At 40.4% G+C, this 27,329-nt stretch overlaps 1 protein-coding gene across 4 annotated transcripts in view; it reads right to left on the reverse strand.

Annotated features, from left to right (window-relative positions):
- Window positions 1–3,680: 3,680 nt before the first annotated feature.
- The window catches only part of ST6GALNAC5 (ST6 N-acetylgalactosaminide alpha-2,6-sialyltransferase 5), a 199,724-nt gene continuing 176,075 nt past the window's right edge, over window positions 3,681–27,329 (reverse strand). The window contains exons 3-5 of one of the 4 annotated variants that reach the window (XM_004026004.5): window positions 24,770–25,179; window positions 19,024–19,131; window positions 3,681–6,417 (exon numbers count right to left, since the gene is read on the reverse strand). In XM_004026004.5, coding sequence (XP_004026053.3) covers window positions 6,186–6,417; window positions 19,024–19,131; window positions 24,770–25,179 — 750 coding nt within the window. In that variant the 3' untranslated portion in view covers window positions 3,681–6,185. Of the gene's footprint in view, window positions 6,418–19,023; window positions 19,132–24,769; window positions 25,180–27,329 lie in introns of those variants that run through there. The other 3 variants (XM_063697608.1, XM_055368044.2, XM_055368072.2) reach the window with 3 other exon arrangements.

Consider the following 27,329-nt stretch of genomic DNA (forward strand, 5'->3'; position numbering starts at 1 on the left):
AGTTGTATAGGCAAAGGATATGGATGAATCTTGGGAAAAAGCAAGTTTCAGAAGACTATATACAACATTTTAACAGGCTTATAATGTTTGTAAGTATACAAAACTAAATGATATAGTATTTATATATACATCTGTATGTAATAAAACCATTTAGAAAGCAAGAAAATGGTAAATTAAAAAAATTCAAGGCAATAGAAGAAATACTCAGGTAGCTTCAAAAGTAGTGATAATGTTCTTTTTATGTTTCCTTCATAATATACATACTCATCACATTATTTGGTGTGTATCGAATATTATATAATGAATATCCTAATAGAAATTGTTGCCTATAGGATTAAATTTCTGCCAAGAAGTACATGGTGACAAAGAACAGACACTCCAGAGACAGACCCTTTGGCTTCTAACCTGCCTTTCCCACTTAATGGAGGCATGACCTTGGGTAAGTTACTGAAGTGCCTTGTACCTCAATTTTTGCATCTGTAAAGGGGAATGATAAAAGAACCTATGTCATGGGGTTATTGTGAGGACTAAATGCATTTATATACCTGAAGCACATAGAAGAATGCTCGGTACAAGACATGCTGTGTGTCTGTTCTCATCTTCATCACCCAGGGGGCCAGACACACAACTTCTGTTAGTTTCAGTTTGCTTGTCTGTAAAATGGGATAATAGGATTATGGTGAAATAACATGTATGTCACAAAAGACATTGTGCAAAACACAGAAGATATTCAGTAGGTAGAGTATAATTATAAAACTTTTGACTCAATCTTATGGATTTCCTATATTTGGTTTTGAAATTAAAGAGCTAGTCACATGGTACAGGACTAAAGACACTAACTCTTGAGATAACTTATGCTGTGAGCAAAGACATTCTTAAAATTTTATGAAATAACATTTTGTGATTATAATATAAATTTTGAAAATGCTAGAAAATCTGTGATCCTCTCCATTTAGAAATAAGCAGTCTTCTCAGTTTAGTATCTTCTAGCCCTTTTCCTGTGCTTTAAAAAATGAAATTGAGATCACACATTTAAATAAGTATGTGGAAGAGTAGATGATGAAAGAGGAATTCTAGAGTGTCCACATGCTCAAGAAGGGAATGATATGGTCCTTTGTAGAAGTAAAGGTGGCAGCTGACTCACCTTTACTGCCTGCCTGTTGCCCTCTCCTGTAGCTGGGATGTAACTGAACACCAGGTTCTGGCCAGGTGGTGATTCAGGAGCCTGCGATGCTCTGCCTGAGGACAGCTTTTCCCAAGGGCTCTCCTTTCCCTTCACATTCTGGTAGAGGTGAAACCATTTTGGATCTGCTTCATGGAAACAAAATTTTTTTGTTTGTTTGTTTCATTTCGTTTTCAAGATAAATGTATACTTAATTTTTATAGACCTTCAGTAACCACCAGTTGGATTCCCAGCAGCTTTAGAAAGCTGTCAAGTTTAAAGCAGGTTATAACCTGTCTCATTTTAGCCTTCCTTTTGTCGTTGAACCACAGAAGTCAGAGCCCAAGCTGTTCTTCCGCCTTTCTGCAGATGGTATAGCATTTGTCAATATTAAATTTAATTTGTGCTAACAGCAGTTCACTAACAGCGAAAACACAAAGCTTGCTGAACTTTACTTCACCTGTGTGCTTAGTACAGCCAGGATTAGCAAATGTAATGAATTCAGCAACATTATCCTAGTGAAATCTAGGTCAGCTCTGTTGATTAAAAACATTATAGGTTTAAGAACTAACCCTATAAAAACCCACTTAAAATTTTACTATATCATAACATATTGCATTTCTTGTACTTTTAAAATAGAAGGATGTGTTTTTACCCAATTACTAATCCAGTGGGTCAACATTAAGAGGTCATGATCAACAACAGACATTTATTGAGCACCTATTGTGTGCAAGGCACTATACTAGGTATAGGCTGCAGAGACAAAGGAGAAAGAGTCTCTGCCCTCAAGGAGCTTACAATCTAATTAGACTAACAGGACACATGCATAAAAAGACAAAGCACAATTCAAGGTAGTATATAATATTAGGGCACTGAGTAGAAAGAAACAGGGTTTCAGCCTTTTTGCATTTGCATTTCAACACCCTGAGAAGGTGGGATGAGTGAGCTACAAAAGAGGGGCTACACTTGCCCATTTTTAAACCTTGAGACACTCTCACCTCTTTCCATTCCAAAGTACCTTCTGGCATGTGCTAACACCTAGGCAATTGGTTCACACATCCTGCCCCCCAGGGCTTATTATTATAGTTCTCTTTGAGGTGGCCTTCTGATAGGGTGAGCCACTGTCATGGAGCCCAGGACTTCCCTGGTTTTAGCATTGAAGTCTGTGTCTTGGGGACCCCTCTTCTTCACTCCCCACTTGGCCCTGGGCAAACCATAATGGTACTTCCGAAGTACCTTGTATGGTAGCCAGATATATTCCTCCCACCTACCATGGTCATTACTCTGGCAGGACCTACCCCAAATCTGTTCCCCAGATAGATCTTTAGTTTAAAAACCTACAAGGAAGACCTTAACAGCCCCAAAGACTGCTGGTTTAGGAGCACACTGTAGACAAAAGAAGACAATTGGGAGAAAATGACAGTAAAGAGATACAATGAGGTTTAAGAGAGAAGCAATGAGAATGGAAGAAATGATTGGGTCAGATACAAAACATGTAGAGTGTTAACATCACCTCCTAACACTGCAGAGAGAGAATAGGAACATGGACCCTTCTTTCAGAGTAGGTTTATTTAACAATTTGAACCATCACCCTGGTGGAATTCAGGATATATTTCTGAAATGAGTTTTCTCTTACACAAGGGCAAATATTTAGGCAGGTACTAAATGGGTGCATACGCCTTTAAATAACACTGTCTGAATCCTAATAGAATTTCAACTTTCTCCTTCTACTTTTACTTAGCATTCATCATCTTCTAAGTTGGTAATTTTAATTTTTGAGGGGAGTTTTTATTTCAACATGAGATTATTTCCCTCCATTCTCATGTCATTCAAATAGATCGGTAATGGAGAGAACTTCAGAAAACAAAGGATACACAAATCTGGTAGTAACCTAAGGATTGTGAGAGACCACACGAATTTCTCTTTTAGGTACAATACATTTGTGTTTTGCTTTCATCTATTTTTTTTTTTTAAAGAAAAGATCTTACTCTGAAATCTGATGACCTCAGAAGTCTCTGAATTGCTCAGGTTTTATGTGTAGCCCTTAGGAGTACACACCAGGGTTAGCAAAGCACAGGGACTTAGTTGCCAAACGCCCATTAACGGTAATGGAAATCACACAGCTAAGTCTCCACGCAGCATGCTGAATATTTACCTCCTAATGTTCTTTTAATGTATGCTTCCTTGGGTGAATATTTACTGTAGAATATTAAATCTGAGATTCCTCCTTTTATGGGCCATTTGAAGTGATTGATTTTGTTTGCAAATTCCTGTATCTTTGCCCATAATGGCTATCCATTGTAATGGCCTCTGCCAAATGTTCTTGTGTTGAAATAACAGAAGCCATGGATCGGCCAGCTGTGGCATTGTATTATTGTGGTCTTAAAAGCTAGGAGGGAGCTGATGACACAGCTGGGAGAGAGGAAAAAGGTATGTAACATAACGAGTATGACTTAGGCATCAAACACAATCAGATACTGAAATCACCGAGGTCTATAAACATGGTTCTGTAGTCATCTTTTATATCAGAGTTTATATTTAATGGTGTTGAATAGTGTTAAGACGACAGTCATGAAAATAGTAGTGGGAAGACAAGAATTCAATTGCCCACAACCAGGTTCATCAGCACAATCTATCAGAATTCTAGTCATTTTCTTTAATGCTGTAATAAAACCACTTTGCAAGTGGTGATTTTTTACACTTATTTACACCACACTTTTAAAAAATATGAAATCACATATCCTAGCTACATGTAGATTTAAAACATTTCCCAGTGAAGCCAGGATTTTCTGAATTTGGACACTTCATTCTTCTGATTATTTGAGAGGGAGAAGTTACAAACAAGATGGAGCTACCATGATGGTTTTTTTAATAAAGAAAATCTAAAATCTGAAGATAGACAGATATGTGAGATATTATTAGATGAAGCAATATAATTACATTCTTGCATGTTGAAACTATGCCTTTCCAAATTTCCACAAATATAGAAATTGCCAAAGGAGCCACTTATGTTTGAGCAACATAATGTCTTCAAGTGATTATAAAGGTGGCCTTAAGTAAATTGTATAAAATTAATACACTTTTTCATATGTTGATAAAATATGACGTGTTCAGAGTCCATGCTGTGGAAGACAATGTGTTGGAATAAAATTCATAGTCCCTTTAAAAACTATGAGAAAACTTAAAGAACATATTCCAGTATGTTTTGGACAGCCATTTCAATCTTACTGGCTTTGAACAGCCCAAGCCATACACAACAATATCAACTTTGTTTATGTTATGTGAGTACCCTGATTGTGTTTGCATTTTAACAACAATACTCCGTGTAATTAATAGTACTAGTTAGTGTACTAATTAAGAAAAGGGAAAAGAAGTGGTAATGCGATAAAACTTCTTTAATCATAAGCCAGGTCCTGTCTGTAAAACAATGTCAGTCTTCATACATAATATTTGCTGGTGCCTTGAAATTTGGCATTAGGGAAACTAATGCCTTCTAAGTCATGTGTAAAGAAAACACTAGTATATTTATAAGAGACTATTTTTGAACAATATTACTTGTTTAAATAAAAATCTATAATATGAATTTATCTTGGCTCTGAATAAAATAAGTCCTTTATACTCCTTCAGACCAGGGAATGGTAATGAATATAATCTAAGAAGATTTGTAGTGAGTCTAAACAGTTCATAGCATAAATGAGTTGAATGATAGGGCACGTCCTTGTAGTCTCTTTTCCTCACAGAAGGGCAGCTGTTTGCTATTGTAGCCAGGGAACCCTTTGGAACTATGTCTTTTGTGTGTGTGTGTGTGTGTGTATCCTGTGTTTTTGTGTTGAGAGGCTGGGGAAGAGGTGGATGGTGATGCTTCGAGAGAAGCAGGGGGTAGATTTTAGCCCATGTGGACACAGGAAGAAGTGTAGTTTTAACCACAAGAGTGATATAAGTAATATGAATGTAGATAAGGCTCCCCAAAATAAAGTTCCTGCTACTATTGGGGCCCCATCACTCCAAGTGCAGAGTCTTCAAATGGGTCAAGAAGAGGCCACAAGTTTAGATTTGGGATGAAACCTAAGAGGTTGTCTGGTACAGTGACATCATTCTGCCAAAGAGGAAACTAGGGCTCAAGAGAGGACACTTACATAAATTATTACTAAAGAAAACTACCTTTAAATTTCTCTTGTTAGCATTTTTTTGTTTTAATAACATAGTTTTTGGTTTTCAATTTTGTCCTTTTGGAACATTTCTGCACATTAGAAAATGTCATCGCTATTCTTTTTACAAAAGAGCAGTTTTCCTGAAGCCTAGGGGTTCAAAAAATACAACACAACACTTCCAAGTCAAATACCAATTGCATGCTAACAATGAGCACTGTGAACAGAGTAACCTAATTCTAGGCCATTTCCAACCATCATTCAGGATTAAAGAGTTAGGAAGGATAAATTACCACATAATCATAATCTATAAAAATACTGGCCCAGATTGCACTAAAAAACTCTCAATAAATAAATATTGGACATTTGCTTTATGAAAGTCAGTGGAGATGTGCTCTTCAGAAATCATGTCCATAGTTTCAGCCTGCTTTTTACAAATCACACATACAGAGTCTAACAGATGACAAACGTTATAGAACAGGAAAGAATACAACTTGATAGAAAAACGTCTTTGACATGGTATGTCTATAAAGGAATGCAACTAATATTGTTGAGTTGCTTATGTTGCAGTTTCAAAGGCAATACTAAGAGATCCAAACTGTTTTTAGTCATAGTGGTGTAACTGAATTGAATGTTCAGCTCCTAAGGTAACACCATTGAAGGGGACAACATTCATTAGGATGCATTAATTCCGGAATTTTTCCTTACAATCCAACTGCACTGCTTTGTCACGCCTGGTAGGCGTCTGTCCATGGTACTTCCTGAGGAGTGAAGCTGTTTTCTGCTACCCTTTCCCATCTGGTGGCTCAGGAAGTTCAGGGTCTCGGTGTCTGATGCAGTGAATACCTGGGATTACAGTCTGGCACGCTCATTCCTTAGAACACAGGTTTATTCTCAGGATGATTTATAGCAAGTGATTCTGGTTTCCAGTCTGGTTGAAAAAAGTGAATATTGAATGTCCGTGCCCAGTTCTTAAAGACTCGTTTCTCTGTGATAAAGCGGTGATGACTGCCCTTGCGTCCTCGCTCATGGGAGAGGTACATTGTACATTCATCAGGTCCAAAAGGTTCATAATAATGATAAGGTACTGAAGGGTGATTGGGATCCCTGTAGGAGGAAATTGAGATAACTGATTAAAGCAAAAAAATTTTTTTTCCTTTGACTGATTGAGGTAAGATGTTATTTTTAATAAGCTGATAAACAAAAATTGTATTTTCTAGTTAAATGAGTTTGAACAAATGGTTTTTCTGATTACACAATAAGGAAGTGGAGAGGTTTTGAGGTTGTGAAATAAAATCAGTGCCCATCATTTTCATCAAAGAGATTGAAAATGAGCTGCAGAACGTTCAGTCTCCTCAGATTTAGACCCTACATATTAATAAGTCACAACAATAGTATTGTTTTCACTCTTCTTACAGTCTATTTACCATAAGCAGCTGCAGAGATATTACCAAAACAAAATATGTCATTCCCATTCCCCACTCCACTAAGCTTCCAGAGGCTTCCAGTTATACAGAGAGCATGGCTGCTGGGATGCATTATGATGTGGCTCCTCTTCTAAGTCTTCTCCTAATCCACCCAGCCTTGTTCACTATGTTCCCACCATAATGGCCTTTCTGGTCAACTCTACAAAGCTCATCCCTACTTCAGGGCCTTTGCACTTGATGGTGGTCACTTGCCTGGAATACCCTCTCTGAGTTCACTCCTCACCTTTGGGTGTCAGCTCAAGTAATATCCTTCTCTGAGAGGCCTTACCTGACACTTGCTCCCCTCACTTCATCTCACTTGAATTCATTTTCTTTATAGCATCAATTGCTCTCTGGAATTGTTGTTGCTGTTTACTTGTTTATTGGGTGTTCATGAGGGCAGTGTTTTGTCTTATTCCTGGAACAGTCCCTGGTAGGTGCTTAATAAATAATTTTAAAAATTCTGTTGTTGAAAGAAATTTATATGGAATTAGCAGCTAAATAGCAAACTTCTAAATTTATATGGAATTAGCAGCTAAACGCAAATTTCTTCTCTGAGTATGGAAAGTTGATGATCCTAGTTTGATCCTATGGGAGAAAAAGGAAGACAGCAAGCAAGAGGCCACGATTTTTCTTTTGATGCTTCAGAGGGCCTATGTACTCAAAGTCTACAGTCTTTTAGTCCAGAAACTCTACATCCTCAGTCCTTGTTTGGTGGCCTGAGAGTCTCTGAGTGTTTTTCTGCCTCTATATCTCTGTCTCAGCCTCAAACAGGAAGTACTGGCTCATTTCTTCAAAATGGTGTGCACAGGATTAACATGTGGGGGTGGTAGGTGCCCTTGTTTGAGGGTTAATAAATATTTACGCACTAAAGAGTCTTGGTCTCAGACTGGTTTCTAAAACAGGCCAGTCTAGCCCACCTCTTCTGTCTTTTGAAGAATGAATGGTAAGATTAGTCAAGGTTTCTTGGCAGACAAACTTTCCTAATTTGAGCTATGCTCAGCAACTGGCCTTGTTGCAGAGACTAAGAAGAGAAAAGGCCCAGGCTTCCCAGCATCTTGCAAATCATCTTTCAGAGCCTGATGCCCTAGGGTTCCCACTTTGGTCACCTGGGCTCTCCTCTAAGTATAATAACTTGGTTTCCCAAAGATGCTCATCCTGCCAGACACCTATTCGTTTTCTTCAGAGGAGATCAATACACAAATAGCTTTTAGAGTAGCAACTTTGCTGGGGTCAGGGATCGAAGTCTTTTATCAAGAGGGGTGTCATGTTTTTGGCTCTGACAACAGTAAACCTTTGAGCTGTTTCTCCTCTTAGGTTAAAGTTCTTCCAGGAAGAGAGATTTATTTTTGTCATGCAGCATCTAAACATTCCTTATCCTGGTTTGGATGCTATGCTGAATTAACACTTCGCATCTCTAATATGCCTGTCTTGGAATTATCTCTATGTTCTATAGTGAAACACTGGATCCTTTCCTGACTAGTTATTGCAGATTTTATTAATTTACTTACCCTAGAAATTGGAATCCCATTAAAATTTTAATAGAAGGTGTTTTCAACACAAAAAAATGCCTGCTAACAAAAATTCAGATTGAAGCTGACCACTATGAAGAAAAAAATAAGAATTTGTGAGACATATCTTCCCATATTCATATGGCATAATTTGGGGGAACCATGCCAATTTCATGTTGCCATGGTATGCTTGGGGTTAAGCTTTTATTCCATCACAAATCACTTTTTAAATTTGATTCATCTAAGTTTTGGACATTTTATTGGCATCAATCTGACTAAAGAAACAGTTAGGTTTCTAAAAATATCATGAGATTGATTCGGCACCTAGGAATAGGGGGCAATTGGAAACCAGCTAAAGATGCTACAGGATCAATTTCCTTATTCAGGAAGACCATCTCTTTGGAAAAAAAACTTATCTGACTCCATATTGATCCCCTAAAAAGAGAATTAAATTTACATATTTGGTTACTGTGATTTCAGAGGTGTCAAGATAAGTTATTCATGTAAGCGAGTTGTTTCCACATGTTAAAACTCTGTCCAAGCAGCAGAAAAGTGCTTTCTGGGACTCAGAAGGCAGCGCTGGAAACTGCAGGAACATCTACCCCAGCTGTGAGCCTGCCATCAGCTGGAATTCACTAAATTCACTATGCCATTTAGAAAGACACTCCTAGTTGAAGGTCACACTTCCTTGGGTCTTTTCTCAAACCTGACTTTCTAAAGGCTGCCCTAGTTTTTTTCTTCCTTCACCTGACCTCAGTGAAAACTACAATAAACCTCAGCAGAATTTCCACATGAGGAAGCAGTTGTAAAAGGAATTCTGGTACTCAAGTTCCCATTGTGGGCCCCCTGAGCTGAAGGAAAGGATATGCGGGCTGGGGAGGCAGGAATGGAGATAACCACAGAGCCAGTTCCCCAAGCGGCTGCAGCCTGCCATGCACACTCTGACAGCCAGTTTGAGAACAAGCCCTGCAGAATGATGTGAGGAAGAATTTTTTTTTTCTTTTTAGAGGAAGCAGGTGGGGAGAGTGAGGGAACTAACATTTAGTGCGGTTGGGGAGCTTTAAGGAAATACCTATGCTCCAACCCCATAGACTCTGCTTCGGATGACTTGGAGAGGAACTCAGGCACAGGTATTTTAGAAAGTGTCTTAGGTTTGAACCAAAATAAACAATGTCAGTATTGGATTATAAAACCAATAAAATAAAATAAATATCCATGAGTCCGTGATAATTTCAATAAATAACTGAATAAATAAATAAATAAATGGAGGAGAAGAAACAGCATTTCATGACAGAAAAATTCCAATAAACAATGTAGAAAGAATGAGGGACTAGGAAACCATCCTCAGAACGTTGCAGTAATTGTCGCAGGCAAGATGCACCAAATGAACAGAACATTAATGGGGAAAAAGATGAGGAGAAATAGGCTATCTGCATAACCTGAAAGTATCTCTCCCAAGTTATTTATTAATGACAAAGGGAAAAATAGTATCTTTACAATGGGTAAACCCAGCAGACATTACCTTAACCAAGTGATGAAGGTTAACATTGCCAGTAATAAGACATATGGACATCACATACTTCCTGTTATGAGATTCTGGGAAGGGCCTATGGCTTCTGTGGTATCCTTCTCAGTAATGCATAACCTCAATCTAAGCACAGGAAAACATTAGATAAACCCCAAGTGAAGGACATTCTATGAAATACGTGACTAGTCCTCATCAAAAGTGTCATGAAATGCAGGGAAAGCCTGAGGAACTGCCATGGATTTAGAGACTAAGGACACCTGATAAATAAATGCAAAGGGAACCTGGATTTGTTCTTGGAGGAGATAAAGGACATTAGTAGAGAAACTGGTGAAATCTCAATAATGCCTGTAGTTTAGCTGAGCATTATACTCATGTTAATTTCTTACTTTTGATAATTGAACCATAGGAATGCAAATCCGCATTAGGGGAAGCTGGATAAAAGTTATATGAACTCTCAGTATTATTTTTGCAACCTTTCTGTAACTGTAAAATTATTTAAAACAAAAATAAACATATTTTTAAATAATACATATCATAACAACAAAGCTTTTTAGAAGATTCAAATGGTGGAAAGCTCCTTGAGATTCTAATACGCAGCCAAGTTTGAGACAACTGATTTTGTAAGCTCAGCTTCTGCGCTTAACTGATGTGATCTCGTTTACATCCTCATCAGCCCTCTGAGGCAAGTATTGCAGCTCCCATTTGATAGGGAGCATCTGACACCCAGGGAGACAGTCCACTGCCTGGCTTTCAGCACACAACCTCACTTATTGTCCATCCAAGCTGCTGGACTTGTCTATTTCAGCTCAGAACACAGTGCTCAGCACTCCACATATACTCACTTATTTAGTCCTCACAACACCCCTATAAGAGAGTGTCAGTCCATTTTGTCTTGCTAGAAAAGAATACCCAAGTCTGGGTAATTTATAAAGAAAAAAGGCTTATTTAGCCCATGATTCTGATGTCTCAAAAAATTCAAGATTGGGCATCTGGGGAGAGCCCCAGGCTGCTTCCACTCCTAGCAGAAAGTGAAGGGGAGCTGGCATGTGCAGAAATCACAAGGCGAGAGAGGAAGAAGAGAAAGGGGGAGGTGCCAGGCTCTTTTTAACAACTAGCTCTGTTGGGGGCAAATAGAGTGAGAACTCACTCATGCCCCGCCCCAGGGAGGGCACTAATCTATTCATGAGGGATCTGCCCCCATGACCCAAACACCTGCCACTAGGCCCCACGTCCAACACTGAGGATCAAATTTCAACATGAGATTTGGTGGGAACAAACAAAACATATCCAAACTATAGCAGAGAGCTACTATTAGCACCCCTACTCTGCAGACAAGGAAACTCATGCACAGAAAAACTGAAGTTTCGCAGCCAAGGTTTGGACCAAAGCCAGTTGACTCCAGTTGACTCTGTACTCTTAAGAGTGAGGTTCTGTGTCTTGGAAAAACTCCTGTCCCCAGGTGGGGTTTCTGTACTAATGGCACCAGGTTTCGCTGGGATCAACAGTGTGTGGTTGAAAGCAGCTTGTCCTTGCCGCTTTCCTCCAAGCTCTTGCTACAGAGGGGCCCCATGTGTGGTGCTTGCGAGCTGCTCAGGGTGTTAAACAGAGGCTTTGTGCTCATGTACAATTCTGCCCATCGGTGCTAATGGCAACAGGGGTTTGTAATGTTCCACTTTTTGACTCTTCTAAAGCTAAGTTTTACAACTGAAAAAAACCTCATAACCCTAACAAGCAAGGGAAGACACTTCCATTTCTGGGTACTGACGAGGTTTAGGACATGTTGCTCCAAAATATGGTACCTTGGCATTTGAGGAAACAACAGAAGCAGGGAGATCAATTTCACCTCCCTTCACTGTTCTCCTCTGATGCAGTTCATAAAAGATTTCTTTGCCCTCGTCTAAAGCAGGTCATAAACTTTCATTCCAGAGGTACCCTCCATATATCCGGAGGAAATGAACATCCTTATCTTCAAAGACAAGGAAATGTCAAAAGAATGTGAACAAACATACCTTGCTACCTCCTCCCACCCACCCTGGTTTATTACCATTAGATCACACCTGCTTTGTCCAATCCTACTTCTTCACAGCTATCCACTTCCTCATCAAACTTAGCATAAAAATAAGGAGGTCTCCCTGTTTCTTTGGCTCTTCATTTCTGAAGGCTCTGGTGTCACGTAAAATTTATATTAAATAAATGTGTATGCTTTTCTCTTGTTAATCTGTCTTTTTTTCCTAGGAGTCTCAGCAAAGAACCTATGATGGATGAGGAAAAGAAATTACTTTTTCTCTCCTATAGTGTGATCTAGGTTGACCCTGCCCACTGGGTTTGGGGCTGGACTATGCAGAAGGCTGCAAATATCCTGAGGAAAGAATGGTGTCTTTGCCTCTCTCTAGAACTCTTAGACACTCTCTTTAAACATTTCTATTCTTGGTGCAGTACCTGGCATATAGTAGGTACTCAGGAAATGTTTGAAGAATAGAGAGAATAGAGTTGAATTAATAGCTGTGAAACTGCTAGGTTGTTCTGCAATTGGGTTGCACTGGGGGCTTGGTGACACTATGAGGCATTGAGAAGAAAACATTCCTGCAGCAGTCCTTCCCAAGCATCTGTCACAGTCCTGGAGGTGCCCTGAGCTACCCTTATTCTGCTGCCTTGATTTCTGGTCCTTGGATCTTCTTATGGGAGGAAAAGAGCTGTATACCTTGGAAGCCCATGGAATAGCATTGTGTGTCTAGGCGCATGGAGCACCAAGAGCCTGCAGCTGCCCACCGTTCGTGGGACAAAGAGCCACAGTGAATCACTCAAGCCCTACCCTCACCCTGGGAGAAACACAACCATATATTTTAAGTCTACTTCATAAAACATAAACCACATGGGCGGCATTGCCATTCCACACCCGTCTTCTGTGAGTAAGCTTCCGATTCTACCCGGTGGACTGTCGCCAAGTAAGAACTTTCCCTGTTAGGCTGGCAGCTTTATTAATGTTCGCTAGCTAATAATTCTGGCAGCATCAACTCTCTGATATTCATGATACCTTTGAGATGTCCTTCATATTACGGATGAGATATTAATTTAGTTCCATGACAGTGATCACTCTGAATCATTACCCCACTAATTAATACTCAAGAAATGATGGGTAACAGAGAGTTGTAAACTTGGTAATGTGCTAAGTATGACCAGAAATAAGATTATTAGGTAGAATTTAAATGCTTGGCCCATTATTATCACAAGTAATTTACAATGGAAAATGAGATTAAATACTTAGCATAACTTAGTTTGGAAAGCAACGACAACAGATCTTTTCACGCAATTTATAGGCCATCTAGAGAGAATGAATTTGGCTTACGGTATGGATATGGCATGATTTAAGAGTCCACTGTCCACTGAATAATATATTTTGATGCTGTTTCTGGTGCAACATGGCATTAATTTTCTCCAGCTTTCTCAACTTTGATGTGCCTGAAGTCTGGTGATACAGGCAGGATGGGGGCTGATGCCTGAGCCCCTCTTTGAGTACCCAGAGCTGGCTCTGGCTGAAAATAAAACAAGGTGGCCCTCATTGACTTCTCAAAATCTGAATTTGCTAGTTATAGTTTCAATGTGCCTGGCACTTTTGGTCTTGCAATAATAATGTTTAGAATCAATCTCTTAAACACCCCCATGGACAGGGCTTATTTTTGTTTCTCATTGAACTAATCTGTACTGAAGATACACTCTATGCCAGACACAATGACAAGTGCTAATGATACAAATGTGGATCGAGACAGGGCCCTCCTCTTAAGGAGCCTAGAGTCAAACAAAGGAGATGGACAAACCAATCAGTGAGATGGGGCAAGGCAGAGGAAGAGGGAGGCCCAGTGGGCCCAGTAGGTCTGACTCAGACAGGGGGCTAAGGAGAGCTGAGAAAGAAGGGCCACTGTATCTGAAACAATGAACTGAAGGATTGAGAGCATTGGCTCTTGAGCCCTGGAGACTGCATTCAAATTCCAGCTCTGCTATTTATTTGCCCTATGACCATGGGCAGCTGTTTCATGTCTTTAAGCCTTCTATGTAAAATGGTGATATTAATGATGCTTACCTCATAAGATTATTATAAGGCTCAAGAAAATAATGCATGTGTTCATGTTAAGCACAGAGCCAGCATGAAGTATGTGCACAACAAATATCAGCCATTAATGTTATTAGTAAAGAGCCAGCGGAAAACCAGCCAGCTTAAGGAAGTAGGGGATGGGCAGTCCAAACTGAGGTCATAGGAACAGATGTCTGCAGGGTGAGTTCCTTTATGAATTTTTCAGTAAGGTTGAATAAACAAATAAACACATAAATGCATCAGTAGAGAAGATGTGACTAAAGTGGTATGCAGAAGCCCTAACCTGAAGGTCTTGTGTGCTAAGCTAGGGAGTATGAACTCTGCTCACAAAGCTTTGGGAAGTCACTGAGGAGTTTTAAGTGACTCTTCAAAGTCAGATTTGTCATCTAGTAAGGCAGTCGTGTTTGGAGAGGAAGAAGACAAGTGATGGAGAGAGCAGTCCAGGAGGCCATCACAGTACCAAATGAAAGATGCTGCATGCCATTCAAATGACTTTGAGTCGGTTAGATTCTACCAGATCTTGAATGAGATATGTCTGTCATCTGCCACCATGGCCATTTTATATGCCCACCACTTCCACTTGGGGTTTTAAATGTGAATGCGATGCTATCTTTCTTCCTAAGGAGTCCATGGGCTTAATACTTTTAGGGGGTACAATTAGTTTTCTTGCCAATGACTGACTCCTAGAAGTAACTCAGGCCATTTGGGTGAGATGAGAAGGCAGACCTCCAGTACACCTGATGGGAAATGACTCTCCAGGTTACCTACACTTCCCCTTGGGGATCAGGCACTCACGGATTGCTTGGCAGTTTGCTCCCCAAAGATATAATTTAGCCCTTCTCTCTCTGCCCCACTGCCTCTGCTCCCTCACACCATGCATATGACAGCTTACATTCTCTTTGGGACAATAATAAGGTGATGATTCAACTCTCCTGAAAAGTGTGGAAGAGTTTGATTTAGATTGGAAAGCATCATGGTTGTGTCTTAGACCAGAGGTTGTTAAAGTTCTTATTTGTCAAAGGCTCTTTTGTTGAAAAGAAATCTTATACAATAGTCCAGATGCAAACAGAGCCAACTGGGTCTGCCCCTGACCAAGTGGGGTGGAAGGGTCCAATATTCCTGTTGTCCTGGCTCCTTATCCCTATGCCACCTGATAGAATCAGTGGAATGCAAGGACTTCTCTGAGTCCAGTTTGAAAGTTGGAGACAGATGGTCCAATAAAGCTCAGTGGGTCAGATGCTGCTGACAGGCAGAGAGTGAACATCTTCTCCCACAGGCATCTCGAGTAACCTTCTGTACCTCATGATTTAATTGTGGTCAATTGAGTCTCAGGCAACTGAAGGCAGAGACCCTGTCTCATTAATCTCTGATTACCTCCCTGGTACCCAACACGAGTCAGCTGAATGAATAAAAGGCTTGTGGTTTATTTAGTTAGTGACTTTTTTGAGGGTACTAGTTTTGTCTTATGGTCTGAAATGGTTAATTTGCCCAAACTGAAGAGTTGGCTCTTTTTGCCTGCTGAAATCTGGCCCATGTGGCTAGCTCTTCATTGCAGTGAGACACTGGGAACTTAGGGAAGCTGTAGAAAGGCTAGGCACACTTTGAGCAGCCCATGAGATGTCCTGCAAGGAGCTGGAGGCCACATAATGCCAGTTCTGTAAAATGCGCCAATGAGTATCCACAACTGCAGATCGGTGAATCCCTTCACCCCATAACTTTCTGTGTACTGAACAGGCCCTGAGACTTTGCTAAGCATTCCTCATCTATGACTTCATGCAATTATCATATAAACTCTCAATGCAAGAGAGTTTATATGATAATTGTCATCACCATTTTGTGGGTAAGGCTTCTGAGATGGAGCATTAGGTAGCTTGCCCAATATCAGTCACTAAGGCTCAGTGAGGTCAGGTAACTTTCTCAAAGTCAGAGTTTCTGAGAGGCAGAAATGGCTATTTTTATCCACACACAACACCCTTTACTATAGCACTACGGAGAGTAGAGGACACAGCCATTCATTCCCTTGATATTTATGAAGTATCTGCCATATGCCAGGAGAGTAAATATCTACTGTCCTGTGTTCTAGGTCTGCAACACTGAAGTAAACACACAGAACTCTGCCCTCAGGGAGGCTATATTCCAGTGCGCCCAGCCAGTGTGAGCTCTGCCACCACACGAAACCATCCACAACCATTTTTGGCCCTGGTGATAGCTTACCTCCTTAAGCCATAGAGCTCATGATACATGCACCATGTTTTCAGCCCCTAATAGTTTTCTGCTTCTTTCAAAATAAAGATAAAAGAGGGAATGGTCAGATGAGTAGCAGACTAGCCTACCAGTTGCTTTTTCATTCTCTGGTGGTGAGGAAGGTACTGTTTACAGACTCATTTAACTCTTAGATGAAGATTGCAAAAGCTGCATCTTTTTATAGTCACATGGTAAGTGGCTTTGCTGTGTTCTTTATATTTTGGCATGGGTAAGGCTTATTATAAGCCTCCAGGAGGCAAGAAGCTGTGTCTTTGAAGCCCCCCTTAAAATTGTTTTTTTTTTTTTTTTTTTTTTTTGAGACAGAGCCTCACTTTGTCGTCCCGGCTGGAGGGCAGTGGAATGATCTCGGCTCACTGCATCCTCCGCCTCCCAGGTTCAAGCGATTCTCATGCTCAGCCACCCGAGTAGCTGGGATTACAGGTGCACACTATCACGCCTGGCTAATTTTTGTATTTTTTGTAGAGACAGGGTTTCGTCATGTTGGCCAGGCTGGTCTTGAACTCCCGAGCTCAAGAAATTTGCTTGCCTCAGCCTCCCAAAGTGCTGGGATTACAGTTGTGAACCACCATGCCCAGCCCCCCGCTCAGAATTCTTGGTATCTTTCAGGGAAACTCTCAAGTGCCTGGGATAATATTAATAATATAGATTATTTTACATATCTTATTAATATTAATGATATTGATACTCTTTCCTGAATACTGTGTGCTAGGAACTGCATCCAACACTCTACATCTATTATCTCATTTAATTCTCACCATGACCTGCTTGTTCGTCTTCTTATTTTCTTATCCCCATTTTACAAACAAGGAAAACAAGTCTCAAGACCCAACAAGTTGAAACTGGATGCCTGGTGGTCCAGTCAACATGTCCTGGAAATGCAGATGAATGGAACTGGAGAATCCATCTGTGCTACTCCTGGTCTTCCTTCTTACCCTTCCTTTAACAGGCTTTATGACTGAGCAGAATGCTCTGTCCAGCACTGAACCTTTCCTCCAGATGACACTCTTCACTTCTCTGACAGAACTTGGGTGTAGGGGTCCTTTTGAAGAGTTCTTGCTGAAACCGTCTTGTGCAAACAACTATCAAAGCTTTGGGGATGAAAGCTTAGGAAGAGAAACCCAGAGCCAGTGGCAATATGTAATGCATTGACATTATCTTAATTTCTTTGTTAGTATTTTCCATAAATTGTTTCCATCCTACCGTACATGAAGTCATGACGAACTAACTCTGAGTAGGAGAAATGACAGGTTAACTTGCCTTTCATTTGTTTTCCATAATAAATGGAATATTTTCTTGAACACTTGAAGTCATTAACATTTCAATTTATTCATGCTTTTTCTTTCTGGCATCCTAATGGCAATATTGCATAATTATATCTGCTGTATACCCATCAACGTTGATGGCTCTTTGCATGCCCATAAGTGCCATTCTCACTGTCTCTGTTAGCCTTTTGGTTTGAGGAGGCAGTTTGCCTTTTTATGCCATTCTACTTACTTTTTGTGTATAGATTGTTAAACAGGGACACAGGGGCAGTGAATTAAGTGAGGCAGCACTGGGTGAGGATCCAAGCTAACTTGCCTTGTGCTTGCCATGTACTTACTAGGCGCTGTTCCAAGCATTTCACATGTATTAGCTTATTTACTCTGCCTACAGCCCTTTGAGGCAGAGTCTATTACTATCACATCCACGTCTATGGATGAGGAAGCTGAGACCTAGAGACACTAAGTGACTTGTTCAAGGTCATACTAGGTGGATAAGTGACCAGGCCAGGCTTTACACCTGTGCAGCCTAGCCCCAGCATTTTTGACCCTGACCTTACAACAAAGGTCTGCTCTATCTGTACCTCTCTCTCCTCCTTTGCGGCCTGACTCTTCCATATCAATTAGTATTGTTGCTGTGTTGGATCTTTGGATTAAAAAGAGAGAAAAGTGGTAAAATGTTAATGGGATGATTAGATGCTGTTTCTCATCTTTGCTTTAAACCTCCAAATTGCAGCTTTTGCCTAAAGACTCATGGCCTTCAAGACATTGTTAGAAAAAATAAACAAATAAAACACCAGATAGTGTAAGTAAGCACACAATTTAAAAAGCAAGTTTTAAATGTCCCCCACCCCAGCTTTTGCCATTTGAAAATCAGGATTGAGTCCATGTGCAGGCCATCAGGCATTCCCAAAAACTAGGGTACTTTCTGGAATTTCTGGTCTCACTATTTTAAATTACAGGTGAGTTTTCAAGCAGGCTTCCAAAAATCAGGTCCTGAATATTGCTGAGTGCATTTGTGGTATGCCCTGAACTCTGCCTGGGCACATGCCAGGAGGAAAGTTAAGGAGGCAACAGAGATGTATGCATGTTCTCTTTAAAGTGACACCTCAAAATATTTATGCCTGTGCTTTTGGCCTTAGAAGTGCAAGCCCAGGCCACTGATGTGGCAAGGGAAGGAGGCTCAGAGAAATATTTTAATTTTAGAAAAAAGACCTCACTGTCAAAGGAATTGCTCTAATTCATTAAAAAATTATCACATTCCTTTGAAATGAGAGTAAAACTAATATTTCTTAATGCTTGTTCATCGTTAATATTATGCCATTTATTGCATTACTTCTGGCTGATAAATATTCAGAGGATAAATGGAGCCCACAAGATGGATTTATTCTCCAGCAGTACAAACAAAAACTTTCAATATTTTATATAACATAATTAAATGCTGTTTGTTGTTTCTAGAATGAGAACTTGGGACATGCTAATTAATTGCTTCAAGAAGACAGTTAGACATGTTTCATGGTTGATATTCAGAATCAGATATTTATAAATCCTGCACAACACGGCTGATGATTTACACTTGCAGAATAAATCCTACCTGCAGAAGTCTGGGGGCACCATGCCATAAACATTGATCCTGTCACAGAGCTCCAGTGCAATTGTCATTGTAAACCAGCCAGTGCTGAGCCAAGTGTTGGATATCTTCCTGGAAAGAACAATAATTAAGTCTGCAAGCTGGTAAAGTAACCATTATACCCACTACCATCTTTAATTCTTTCCTGGAGTAAGGCTAACTATAAACAGAGTCTCTCCCTCTCTACTCCATTTGGTAAATATCTGGAACTTTGCCAAATTGACATCTCTTACTAACATTACCATATTCCACAGTACAATCATAATTGATGTTATTGCTCATGTTGAATTTGTGACAATGAAAGATGCTCAAGGGACTTCTGCATCATCAAAGATTATGATCAGTGTTTAAATGTTTAAGTGTATGTTACCACAACTCAATTTCTTATGACAGCCCCCGTTTAACAACTCTTTCTTAACAAGAACACTTGAGTAACTAGAAATTCTCCTTGTTCCCCAAACAGGCTAGATAATGAGTAGCTTATTAAATATAAATAAACATGCACATGTATTTATCTATCTATTAATCAATTGGTTGATTGACTGAACTTAGGGTGAAAGCTTGCCTTCAAGTAGACTAACACCAACATCTTGATTGAATATCTTTCCGTAAGAAGGGTACACTCATTTGGGTATGGGCTAATGACCAGAGGAAAAGAGCCACAGGAATGCTTATATTTAACTAAACATTTGCTTCATTTTACATATCAGAAAATTTTTATTAGGAGACCAAAAATTGACAAAATTTAAGGAATGAACTTGTGCACCCCACCATTCATTAATTTTCCCATTCAGACATCTGTAATGAGCTTCTACCATATGCTACACCTTAGGATAACTGTGGAGACATAACACCAAGGTCTAATTTGACCCTGCGAGAATGACTCAGCCTACCATGCTACACTACTGTGGATATTAATTTCAATTCTTCGGGGGTTGCTGCTTTTACTTTTCCTTCAGTACTTACGGCATGCCTCATTAGCCAGTTTCAAACACCTTATCCCCAAGGTCAGACTGTCTGACTTTGCCCAGCCATAGCATCATTTGTGATGTGAATAACAGAGGTGCAGGAAGGCTTTTCTACTTGCACTGTGTAGCACCCATCCTTGAGAAGAAGGAAAACCTTCTGTCTATCAGTTTGCATCATTATTTTCATTTCATATAAGGACCAAAAAAGAAAAAAAAATAGAGAGAGGACATTTTTAAGGAGTCCTTCATTTTGTCCAATACCTGACAGCATGGGTGGCTTAGTTATCCCTGGGGATCATGTCTTCAACTTTCTATTTCTTAAGCCCTTTGCTCATTCATTCCCCTATTCCATTGTATTTTGACCTAGTAACATCCCAGAAAGCATATTTAAAAGTTCCTAAAGATGGGAATAACATGGGCTGAATCTTACCTGTTTCTATCATAACCAGCTGGATGAACTGAGGCAAGTTATTGTTGATCTTTGGCCCTTCATTTCTTATCTATAAAGGAGGCATAGGAATCTCTGTCCCCTGGGCTATTTGAGAGCTAAATGAGCAAGCATGCATGAAAAGCACCAAGTTTGGTATGTTGATACATTGACATCTCTTCCTCCTCTTTTAGTTGCTAGGTTGAGCAAACAAGGTAAATAATTTCACCATTCTTTTCGGTGCTTTTTAGCAACCATGAAGAAAATTCTTCCAACACTCTGCTACTGGGGGCTGTGTAGGGGCTGCCATCAGTAGTCAGGGCAGGAATTATGAAATTCAGAAGCCTTCAGCCTACATAGGTATTAATGATTTTCGTTCTTTCTCACTAAGGCTATATATTCATAAGACCTTTGAGACTGAAGGAGCTGGAACGGAGAAGAGCTGACTGAATGGCAAAGGGTAAGAAGAGGAAGTGGCTTCCCTTAAGTTAGAAGCTGTTTTCACCTATGGGCCGCGACAATGCACTGGCCATGTGTTCTAGACCTAATCTGGGTGAGTGAATAACTGGGAGGATGTGGAACCCAGGAAGAGGATGACAGCTCACTTACAGCTTCAGGAGCCTAATCTGGGAATCACACTTATATTCCCTCTGCTTTTAGAGCTATTGGACACACCAAAGGGGGCTTTCTCCAAGGGCAGAAACTCTCCCATAACTCTGGTTCTGTTTTATGTGATGTAGTAGAGACTGTAAACCACAGCCTGAATACAGGAGGATGTGGCTGCACAGGAAAAGGCTTTGTGGCTAAAATGGGGAAAAGAATGCAAGGTAGAGGACGAAAGAAACTAAAGTGAAGAGTTCTTTAAAGTGACACTTAAAATTCCCCAGACTTCCTAAATAACAGCCTTCTGGGGTCACGTGCTATAGAAATGCAACACTTTGTGCTGTCTTTCTAAAACTCTCTGTTGAACTCTTTTTCTAACAAAGGAATATCTACTGTTTTTACACTTAATCAGCTGTAATGAAAGAATATGAAGAGCTGTCATGTGCTTATTAGGGAAAATTATCAGATATTCTTTTATATGATGAAGTAACACACTGAGCTGATAATTCTATAGTGCACACTAAATTACAATTAAGGGCCTTTCTGCTCCACCAGAATCTCATTTATAATCTCTATGGAAATATTCTTCCTGCAGTTATTTCATTTATGCTTCCTTTATCTAATTACTATAATATTGGTTCTGAATCATATTTTCCTAATGTACCCTTATTCAATTATAAAGTTATTTTCAAGTACAGTTACTTTTTAATATCAAAGAATACCACTTGGCCATCTAAGTCATTTGTCATGCTTCTTAATTGCAGATTGTTCCTGAGCCACTTTTTTCTCCACTTTTAAGGAGGGTGAAACTTCTATCAATCACAATCTATTAAATGACCCTATTTCTTCAAAATATTCACCCAAAAGGAAAGTCCTGATCATGAGATCTGCAAGTTAGATATTCTGCACTTTATGTATCATATGCTACTGTTTTGTTGGGTTTGAAGAAAAGCATACATTGAGAAATACCATTACACCCTAAATGTTTTAGGTTTTAATTTACAGAAATAGTTTTGTCCTGAATGGCCATTTCTGACTTGTTTCTTTTAGCTTGGAGCAGGCTACAGGTTAAGAATATTAAGTCAATAGAGTATTGGCTTCTTTAAGACTGTTTCCCGAAGGTAAGAGGCACAAAGTTTCTGGGAGCAGCAGTGTACTCTGGCATCCTCCACATTCATAAGTGTGATTCCCCTGAGTAGGGACTACGTGGACCCTGGCAGATGGATGTCTGTGGAAAGAGTCCCACCAGCCACTCCACAAAGCTTTGGCTCCCTCCGTACCAGCCAGGACGACCAGGAAGAAAGACCTGGTGAGAAAAAGCTTCTCATTGGCCAGAATTTAGTGAATTTAGTGAACAGGATATGCCTTGCTGTGAGATGGGTTCCTAAAGATCCTGAGTGGCCAAAGGGTATGATGACTTAGTATCTAACTTATCAGCTTAAAATGATTTCTCAAGGAGTCCAGAACAATGTTTAATTATACTAAATAGCTAACATTGCGGCAGTGTTTTAGGAATACTTATTTAGCAATCAACCATTAAACTAAAAAGAGAAAAGTGTTTTCTGTTGAGATGGTTTCTACTTATTTCAAATTTTCCAACAAGTAAAAAATGAAACTAAATAATTCCCCTCCTTCTTGATTCCTTATAAAATGTTTTCTTGATTAAATAACTCATTCAACTGAGTGACAGTCTCCCTTATCTGTGAGTTGCAAAGGTCAATGCGTGACTGGATTTTGTGGCAGCTGGAGATGATGATCAGAATCCCCAATGTGATCTGCTGGCTGGGCTGCCCATGGGGTCTGCTGGGCCTTCCAGGGAGGAAGGCCACAGTGCCAACAGCCAGCTCTTCCTCCTTCCTCCACCAGACCCATGCCTCCTGCCTGGTGCAGTCCTTGACTAGTCACAAGGTTTCTAGGATTTAAAAGCTATCTAGCTCTTCCACACAAAGAATTTGGGGGCACTGGACTTAAGTCTTTCTTTGAGACTATTCTCTAATAATGAGCTGCTAGCCAAAGAATGGATTTATTACTTTATATTCTTTATTGCATTTATCATATCCCTTTATTTAAAACAATTTTTATGAGATGGGGTCTTGCTATATTGCTCACACTGGATTTGAACTCCTGGGCTCAAGCCATCCTCTTGCCTCAGCCTCTCAAGTAGCTGGGATTATAGGCGTGCACCACTAAGTCTAGCTCTCCTTTAGTTTAAAGATAAGCAATTGACTCAGTAACAGTTTTTGTAAGAGGGGTAAATTACATCATAAACGTATAAAAGTACAGGTTTTAGAATTAAGGAAATGAGGCAATTTTATTATTAGACCAGTCCATCCAGCGATTAGTAGTCACTATTCCCTTTTCACACGTAAGGTCACTGAGTCTCTAAAAGGTTAGATAACTTGTCCAGGTCCTCACAACTAGAGAGTGACAGAGCCGGAGTTCCAACCCAGAACTGTACTCTCTAGTGGCCCTTGATTCTTCATTGTCCTTTCTTCACCTAGATTTGTCCAGCTGACATCTTTTCACCTCTTCACCTTGTGTCACCCCCACTCCCTAGTTCTCCTGACTGCAGCCACAGGGGGCTTTTCTCTAACCCACTGCATGTTCTCTCACACCTGATTCCCTGGACCTCCAGGGAGGTTTCTCCCTCCCACTCCCCAGGTCCTTTACTTTATCCAAGACTTATTGCTCTGGGTCTCAGCTTATGTACATCTTTTTGAGAAAGCATTTTCCTTATCTCCCAGACCAGTAATTTCCAAATCTTTCAACCTATAGTGAAAAATACATTTTTACATCATGATTGAGACACACACACACAGTTTTAATTTCATTTTCTAAAGTGTGTAATTCAGTGATATTTATTTTACATTCACAGGATTGTGCAACCATCACCACTAATTTCAGAACATTTTCATCACTTTGAGAAGAAATCCCTATCCATCTATCTCCATCTCTATCAAACCGAAATAAAAGTTTCATGAAACAATACCTTACCTAACTTATTGTGTGGGATGAATGCTGATAATGTCTTTTCTATTCTACTCTGTTCCATTTTATCCCATTCTTCCCATTACTTTAGAAAAGAAATCTTTCAGTGCCTCACTACATTGATTTCGTGTCTTAATATGGAGTGGTAGCTAACAGTTTGGGTTTCCATGGGCTAGGGCCCATGGCACATCTACAGCACCATTTTCTTCCCTCTCAAGACCCTCAGTGCACTGGCTACTACTTGGTAAGTGTCCAAGACTTTATATACTTGTGTTTGACTGTTTCCCCAGGGCCAAGCACAGTGATGAGCAAGTAGTGGGCACTCAAGAAATATTGGTTGACTAAATAAATGTTTGCCTTTGAATGGGAAAAAATAAACCCATATACTTTTTTTTTGGTGAGGGTTTATGCAAGTAAACTGAAATGCAATAAAGCTGTTATACTGCACTTTTAACCAATGAAGGCCAGGAGCTGTGTAGCCTCTTCCTCAAAAATAAGGCCCTGAAATATCCATATAATGATCTCCATGCTTCTTTTCACTTTGTCTTGTAAAGTCAGCTTGAGCAGCCCAGTCACGCAGAGGACCCTACAAGTGAACTCTAGCAATGACATGAGCAGTGGAGCCCACAACAAAAGCCTGTAGCAAAAGCTTTGCTTTGGGTGAGTCAGCCAGTGATGACTTATCCTCACCCTCCCCTGCATCTTCTTCCCTGTGCCTTTGTACCTGTCTTTGCCAGTCTCCTGCTTGAAGAGCTCATCAAACTGCAGCATCTTGTGGCGAGTAATCATGAAGGCCTTCAGCCGGGGCAGCACCTGGCTCAGGAGATGCAGGTTGTTGTAGACCTGGCCCTTGCCGTCCCGCCGCATGTAGCTGCTGGGGCCCCAGAAGATGAACACGGTGCCCTGGCTCACGTTGAGCAGGTCGTGGCGGTTGCGGAGGATCCTCTGGATGCTGGAATGCGCGATGACCCTCAGGCTGGTGCGATTGCCCACGTCACGCCCATAGCCGCGTGTGGGGGCGTCATTCATGCGGATGACACACTCTGTCTGGTCAATCTGGGAGCCTTGCCGACTGTGCAGCAGATGCCCTGAGCTGGTCACCAGGGCACAGTCCCTGCAGTGCATTTTCAGGGGCTGGAAGGCAGGGGGAGAAGGACACTGTCAGGGGCAAAGGGCTTAACCCTCACTCAGCACCAGCAGGCTACTTCCCTGCCTTTGAAGAAGGGCACCCATCTCTTCTCTCCTCCCCATCATGTCAGAGTATATCCCTTCTGCTATTACTTTATGGACCCTTGCGTTCTCTTCTAAATGGGTGACAGGGAACAATGGACAAGAGCAAAAGGGAGCTAGCACTGACCTGTCAAACATTGAACTAAGGGCTTTACTGATATTAAATAACCAAATCGACACATCAACCCAGCAAGGTTTCTCTCGTGGTCATTTTACAGATGAAGATACTTAAGCATAGAGATGTTAACAAATTTGTCCAAAGTTGCCCTTTATTCCTAGCCAGTAATAAAGTTGTGCTTCCGGCTTTCAAAACTAGGTATTTTTGAGTCCAAAGTTACTCCCAAGTTGAAGCAAAGACTATCCTGCAAATTGCTGTGACACTAGTTGTGATGCTCTTAACTCACCTTATTGAAAGTTAAACCTTGATTAAAATTCTTGGATGCTGTACAAGTATGTTTGTACTAAACAAACATCATCTAAGCATCATATGGGAAATGACATGCTGATTGTAATCCCTTAGAGGCCATAATTTTGAAGTGACATTAGGATTGCTTCTTCTATTTTAATGGATGAGGGAGAGAAACTGAGTTGTCCCATTTTCATAAACATAAAGAAAGCGTCAAGCTCAGAGCCACAGACCCCAGCTAGGAATTGCAGGGCCTAGGTCCTTCTCTCATCTGCAGTGAACACGCATCATGGCAAAGTTCTGGCCAGGACATGGTGTTCACCAAAGACAACTCCAATGGCAGCACTCAGTTCAATGCCCTGAACCAATGATTTGCTTTCAAAACACCTACGTGCTAACAAATTAAACCTTCCCATGTTCATGTTTAATGAGCAATATTTCTAGTTGCTGTTTGAAGATAATGTAATTAGGGCCTGAGGCCAAGGCCAGCAAATGTACAAGAAAATAACAAGATGTTCTGAAGGGATGTTGCATTGTTAGATTTTTTCCAGAGTCTATGCGCTTCTTCTCTTTTAACTTTGAACAGGACACGCTGGCTTCCTGTACTGTCTCAGGAAATTGAATCCAACTTAGTACTGCATATATTCAGTTTTGTGTTTATTTTGGGAGTTTCCTGAGACATGGCTGTGTCTTCAGAACTACACTGAGAGCACCCGAGGGCAGCCAACTTCCCTCGCCTTGTGGTGCCTCAAAGCATCAGCTCTGGGATGTAGCAGGATGGGCCCAGCCTTGCTTCCACCACCTACTAGCTGTGGGACCTTGGTAAGACACTAACCTCCACAAGTCTCAGTTTTCTCATCTCTAACTGAGGTTAAAACCTCATTCTACTATGGTAGAATAAAAAAAATTAAGATAGATACAGTATTCGATTGAGCCCTTTGAAACTGCCAATATTTGGCCTGCAAAAATAGCAACTGCATATGGTTGAAACTTTAGCATAGGATTGTCATAGTGATCATTCAATAAATGTTAGGTGCTATTAGGATTATTGGTCAGTGCGGAGCCTTTTGCTCTTGTCCAGGGTTCCCTATCACCCATTTAGAAGAGAATGCAGGGGTCCATAAAGTAATTGTACAATAAGTACTCACGATATCAGCACTGAACACTTAGGGTTTATAATTGATGCAGGGCTTATGAAATGGAGGTTTTACCATTGCAAATTCTCATAATTCCCCCAACATCTAATTACTCTTACATGACAGGCACTGTGCTAGGCAGTCAGAATGCAAAAATGGGGCAAATAGCCTTGAAAGCTTACACTTTAGTGAGGGACAGTGGTCAGTAAAGGAGGACAATACAGTGTGACACGGTATAAGGAGAGGAGGTTCTGCTGAAGTCTGAGTAAGGGGCTGTTGAGAGCACAGCAAAGCTGGGGGCACAAAGGAAAACTGGCCAGTCAGTTAATATTTATTGAGTGCTTTTCAGCCACAACTGTGTTAGGCACTGTTCTGATTTTTTATAAATATAATTCCATTAATCCTTCAAATAATACTCTAAGATAGTATATTATCACTCCCATTTTACAAATGAGAATATTGAAGGGTAGAAAAATGAAGCAGTTTGCTCAAGATCAGACTGTAAGGTGGTG

The sequence above is a fragment of the Gorilla gorilla genome, chromosome 1 (assembly GCF_029281585.2).
Source record: "Gorilla gorilla gorilla isolate KB3781 chromosome 1, NHGRI_mGorGor1-v2.1_pri, whole genome shotgun sequence".
Taxonomy (NCBI): Eukaryota; Metazoa; Chordata; class Mammalia; order Primates; family Hominidae; genus Gorilla; species Gorilla gorilla.